Source organism: Oryza sativa, chromosome 3, assembly GCF_034140825.1.
Source record: "Oryza sativa Japonica Group chromosome 3, ASM3414082v1".
In the NCBI taxonomy this organism is placed as follows: Eukaryota; Viridiplantae; Streptophyta; class Magnoliopsida; order Poales; family Poaceae; genus Oryza; species Oryza sativa.
Window position 1 is genome coordinate 36,254,590 of NC_089037.1, and position 6,000 is coordinate 36,260,589.

General features: G+C 41.6%; 1 protein-coding gene across 1 annotated transcript; it reads left to right on the forward strand.

Moving 5' to 3' along the window:
• Nucleotides 1-3,457: 3,457 nt before the first annotated feature.
• Nucleotides 3,458-5,577, forward strand: LOC4334723 (uncharacterized). The gene is made up of 4 exons (XM_015772713.3): nt 3,458-3,512; nt 3,596-3,948; nt 4,972-5,195; nt 5,275-5,577. The coding sequence occupies exons 2-4, from the start codon at nt 3,727-3,729 to the stop codon at nt 5,381-5,383; spliced, it is 555 nt and encodes a 184-aa protein (XP_015628199.1). The 5' UTR covers nt 3,458-3,512; nt 3,596-3,726; the 3' UTR covers nt 5,384-5,577.
• The last annotated feature ends 423 nt before the right edge of the window (nt 5,578-6,000 follow it).

The following is a 6,000-nucleotide window of genomic DNA, read 5'->3' on the forward strand; positions in this document are numbered from 1 at the left end:
ACCGAGGTGGTTCCGTGCTATGGGCAGCCAGGCCGATCCGCCGATCGCGCAGAACGGAGGCGCGGGACCGAGACGTCCCGCAGCCTCAATCTGCGGCACCAAGCCGATGCTTCGGTATACTTCTGAACAATTCAGTTATTCTGTGATGCTTCGGTTGCACGTATATGCCAATTTGTGTCCAGGGCTATTAATCATTGTAAAGAGTTGCACAATTGACACTTCACATTGGGTTGACAGATGGCTCGTGCCTCTGTAATAAACCTGAATAATAGTCCTGTACGGACTGTTGCGGTGATTAATTTAGAACCATCTTATCTCAGCAGCAGTAAAGCACTACCACGTATGTATAGGCACCTCTTTTAACTGCTCTAGATCATGATCACACTCTTTTCATGTATACTTCCTCCGTCCCAAAATAACTCAATTCGTAGGTTTCCGCGTCCAACGTTTGATCATCCGTCTTATTTAAAAAAAAATAAAAAAATTTTAAAAGGATAAGTTACGCATAAAGTATTATTCATGTTTTATCATCTAACAACAATGAAAATACTAATCATAAAAATATTTCATATAAGACGGACAGTCAAACATTGAACACAAAAACACAAGAATTGAGTTTTTTTTGGGACGGAGGGAGTAGGCACTGGTCCCACAGTCCCAATGCGCGGGAGCGCGTCGATCCCGCTTGGCCAGTCTGCGCAACCACGCGCGTGCACCGGTGGGGTCCCACCCAACTCACATGAATCTGTGTTTATTTGCTTTAACTGTGTGTAAAATTTAGGAGTGATTGGACATAAAGTATAGGAGTGGTTGATTAGTTTTAACTGTTTGCAAAAGTTTAGGAGTGATTGGATTTGGTTTTACCGGGAAGGAGAGCGCTCCCGCGTTTCCAATATGTGGCAGCCCGTCCCGTACATCTATTCCGCGGGACCGAGCCGGTGTCGCTCGGTCCCGCAAACCACCGCGGTGCCGCTGAACTACCCAGCGGAAGTGCGCCGATGCCGCATGCGCAATATGCGGGACCACGTCGGTCCCTCACATCCAACCTGCGTGACCGATACGACCACTGGTCCCGCGCCTTCGATCTGCGGTTACGCGTCGCTCCCGCATCGCCGCACCGTGGGTTAGGTATATTTTCGCAATTCCGCTCCATGCATATATATAAACACAAATTATGAAAAATAAAGGTATATTTTTTAAATTTAATTCCTGCACTCTCGGTGTTCCACCCTCATTTCTTCTCCATTACCCTACTTAGGCCGTGTTCGTTTCCCACGGTTGGAACCCATGCCCTGCACACGGGAAAAACGGAGTAGTCCATTAGCGCGTGATTAATTAAGCATTTCCTTTTTTTTTTTCATAAATAGATCAATATGATTTTTTAAACAACCTTCGTATAGAAACTTTTTTAAAAAAATGTTTAGCAGTTTAAAAAGCGTGCGCGCGAAAAATGAGATGGAGGGTTAGGAACCTGAGAAACGAACTCAGCCTTATAGCAAGGATAATAGTAGAGCCCACTTCCTACTATTAGCTCATCTTAAAGCCAACATATATAATAAATTAGCTATCAGATTGGCTACAATTTTTTTTCCTCTCTATCATAAACAACATGTATTTGTTTTAGAGCTTGTGTTAAGCTAGTTCTTGCATGAGAGCCAATACTCTTGATTTTTTTTGTTACCTCTCTCCTCCACGTAAATTTGTACTACCTCCGTTTCAGGTTATAAGACTTTTAGCATGTGCCTAGATTCATTAACATTTATATGAATATGGGCAATGCTAGAAAGTATTATAACCTGAAATGGAGAAAGTAGTATACTTATAGCACACTATTATACTTGCTCTTAGGGTGGCGCTCTCCTCGATGAAGCGCCTTTGGCATGTTCTTCAAGGATGAGTACCTCGGCCTTAGGCTTAGTTCGGCAGGATGGGTTTCCCAACCCATCTCACTTGTGTTCCACGTACACGCTTTTCAAACTATTAAACGATGCGTTTTTTTTAAAAAAATCTATACGAAAGTTGTTAAAAATCATATTGATCTATTTTTGAAAAAAAAGGAAATACTTAATTAATCATACGTTAATGGACCGCTCCGTTTTCTGTGTGCTGGAGATATGTTCCTAGGAGTAGCGAACACAGCCTAAGGGCCTGTTTGGAGGAGTTTCTAGCCGCTGCAACTTCTCACAGTATCAGAAGCTCCCCTAAACAGTCCAGCTTTTGGTCCAGATTCTGAGAAACTGTACTTGTAGAATCCAGAAAATAAGCAAGCCAGAAGCTGGGAAACCCAACTTTTCTAGGGCCTGTTCACTTTGATGCTATTTTCAACCTTACCAAATTTTGGTAAAGTTGTTAAAAAAGTGGCTACATTTAGTTTGCTGCCAAATTTTGCTAACTATATAAGAAATCATGCCAAAATTTTGGCAAGTTGCCAAACTTTTAGTAACTATGCCAAAATTTTGGCAATGCCAAAATTTAGTAAGGTTTTTTTTTGCAACAAAGTGAACAGGCCCCTAGATTATCAGAAGATGGTTACCAACCAGCTGCTTCTCAGAATCTTAAGTTCTCCAAACAGGCCCTAAGCCTCGCCAAGAGCGCCATCACGATATCCCCCATTGTCCCATCTTCTCCACCGCGCCACAAAGCTCCGCCCCCTACAGTGTCATCCCCAAGCAGAGGCCGTTGTGGAGAGGAGAGAGAAGGAAGAGCAGAAAGCGGAGAGGGGAAGGTGGCAGAGGAGAAGTAGGTTCCCATATTAATGGGCCTGTTTTGTTGGTGAAATGAAAATTTTTTGGTGTCACATCGGACGTTTGACCGGATGTCGGAAGAGGTTTTTGGACACGAATGAAAAAACTAATTTCATAACTCGCCTGGAAACCGCGAGACGAATCTTTTGAGCCTAATTAAGCCATCATTAGCACATGTGAGTTACTGTAGCACTTATGGCTAATCATAGACTAATTAGGCTCAAAAGATTCGTCTCGGGACTAATCATAGACTAATTACTGTGCAATTAGTTTTTTTATCTATATTTAGTGCTTCATACATGTGTCCAAAGATTTGATGTGATGTTTTTACGGAAAGTTTTTGGGCATCACGTCAGTCAAAAAAAAAAAACAAACCATTCTCGAAAACAACCGAGCGAGATGGTTTTGGTTTTGTGGTAAAAGATGAGATTCAGCCAATATTCCGAGGGAGTCATAGTGGACTTGTATTTCTTTCCCGGGTTGCTGATTCCGCCAACATTTTGGTCTTTACTGGGCCCACGAGCTGCTGCTCCTCTTTTCTTTTAGTACTCCATAGGAACCTCCTCTCTCATCTGAGATGAGATAATCCCTTTCCTCTCCTCTCCGTGGGGGTGCTGTGTCCACCTTCGGCCGCCGCCATGGACAGGAATGGTGTTAGCCACTAAAAAAAACTAAATAAATAAAAGGGCCTCCGCTGGGAACACACAAAGGCCAAGGCGGAGGTGGGGAGGTGCCTGTAGAGCGATTGGATTCGTATATAAAGAAAAGGTAAAACTGTGCCCTAAACCGTTTCCGATTCTTCCTACCGATCCCGTTTCCGATTATTTCCAATACCGATCTTCGATTGTTAGGTACTCGTATATACTATATATGTTGAGTCGATTTTGACGAGAAGGGAGCCCCTTCCCGAGAGATTAGGTCTGGTCTGAGGAGAAAATACGCTCCGCTCCGATCCGATATACTGTCAGCGAAGTAGTTGTCGATGGCTGCGCTTCGCTATGCGGCGCGGAAGATCTGCGGTCGCGCACTACAGCGACCGCGGGTTGTATATCCGGCGGTCACATCGCCGGCTTTGGAGGCGGAGCGGAGGCTGTTGCCCATGCTTATCCGTGGCGAGATGCCTCACATCTCATATACCCGCCACTTCAGTTCCTCCGCTACTCCTCAACCACCCCTTGCCAACAATAATAAATCGATTTCTGGAGTAAAGCATCAACCTCTCTTTAATTAATTACAGTTTTCCAATGCATAGCACATGTACTTAAATTCATTTCTTTTATTATATTGTTTTTTATAGTGAGATACTCAGGTTTCCTTAATTAAATGCACCGATGTAATTATTTTTGTATCAAAACTTTTCTTTGCATCTTTATTCGGCTAATGTCTATAAGTTAACCCCTTTTCCTGTAGGCTCCACTTTTTTTTTTTTATGTATGTAAATTTAGTGTAGCGGCAATGTAAATTTTTCCATTTTGTTTTCTGCATGGCTTCAGTAAAGCCTACAAAGGCACTTCTACAATAGTTACACAACCAAAATTGCTCCAATAGATTGATGTCCCTCTTAGACAGGTCTCCACAGTCCGTTGGGCAAGACCAGTCCAATAATTCAATGTAACCACAAGACCATAACCTGTTATGCTTTATCGACAATTTTAGCCCATTGGTAGGCCTAAAAAGAATTCAACCAAAGTCTTTTTTTTTTAATTTTTCAAACTCAATTTGAAGTTGATTTTAAGATATTTTCAACATAGTTTCTTTTTCAGCATTGGCTTTTAAGTTGCTAAGAACACATTGTAAATGTTTTAGACAAAAAATTACTTTTTTATCACTAATAAAAGCCGTTGTGGCTTATAATAAGTCTTTGGTAACCGATGAGACCCTTAGACCATGTAGTTGAAAATTCGGTTTTCTTTTACCTCACATTTGTGTCAAATCTCCCTCATAATATAGAGCATGTATTATCTTGAAAAAAGTTGAAGGCCATAGATTTTTACCAGCAATTGGTCCAATTATTATGGGTTCATATTTGGATGTACTTTCACGCAATATTGTTTTCCAAATTCTGCCTAAAGCTTGATGTAAAAGTGACATTGACACTGTTCAAACTTTAAAGCTTCTTCTTATCCAACCAACCAGTTTTACCACTGTACTTGTTTCCTCATGCGTTTTGTGTTACTATTTGGTTTCCTTTTCATAATGCAATTCACGGTGTTCTTTGTATTTTCAGCATCGTTTGCCTTGCCCAAATCCTGCCGCAGATGCCAAGGTTCATAACAACATAGATCCTGCAAGTCTTGAGACGCTAGTGCAGGAGAAGAAAGACGAGCTGTTCCGTCTGCTACTTCAGATGGATCTTCACAATGGCTCGTGTGAAAAAAGTGCCGAGGAGAACAAAGCCATACTGAGGCTGCTTCGGCAATTCCGTGCTGAGACGCGAGATAATGGTACCTTGTAAGTAGGCTCTACGAACTATTTACCTTTTGCTTGAACTTATATTTATCTTATATTAAGTTCATCTTGTGGGCTGCAGGTCCGGTGCTGATACGAAAAACTTGGCCAATCGATACGTCCTACCTGTGTCCATTATTTTGAGTGGTATCATCATCGTCGCTCAGGGCCATTTTATATCTCACCTCTGAAATGGGGGCCCTGCTCGTTCGAAGAATAAGTTATCTAACGGTGTGGATCCCCATGGTGCGGAGGCTAAATATCACCATGTTATCTTTTCCTCTTTTTTTTTTTTCATATTTTAAGAAAACGATACCGATGTGTTCTCTAGTGCTAATGGTTAGCGAGTTCGCTTGCTGTCATAACCAATTCTCTTGTTCGTCTATGTTCGAATTGTCAATGTCTTCTTTCTCTGAAACTAGCGAAGTGCATGTGCCTTTGCAACAAATCTAAATAAATTGTTAAACAAACATGCTCATCGTTTTTTTGGAGAAAAGGCATAAGCCCAGCTTTTTAACAAAGCATAAGAGTTCGAACAGAATGCTGGGATTACCAGCTATACAGGCCAAGCGCTTACAGTCTAGAAAGACAGAAAAAAGGACTAACGCTGCTGGCACAGCACAGGGAACAGCAAGCATACAAGTCCAAAAAGGAGAAGCAATGTCAGAAAGGGGATTGATCAGAACGGCGACATTAAGGCCCTTTGATTTGGAGGAAAAACATAGAAATTTTAGAGGATTTCAATTCTATAGGAAAATTTTCTATGAAACTCTTTGAAATAAAGAATTGAATCATATATAATCCTTTG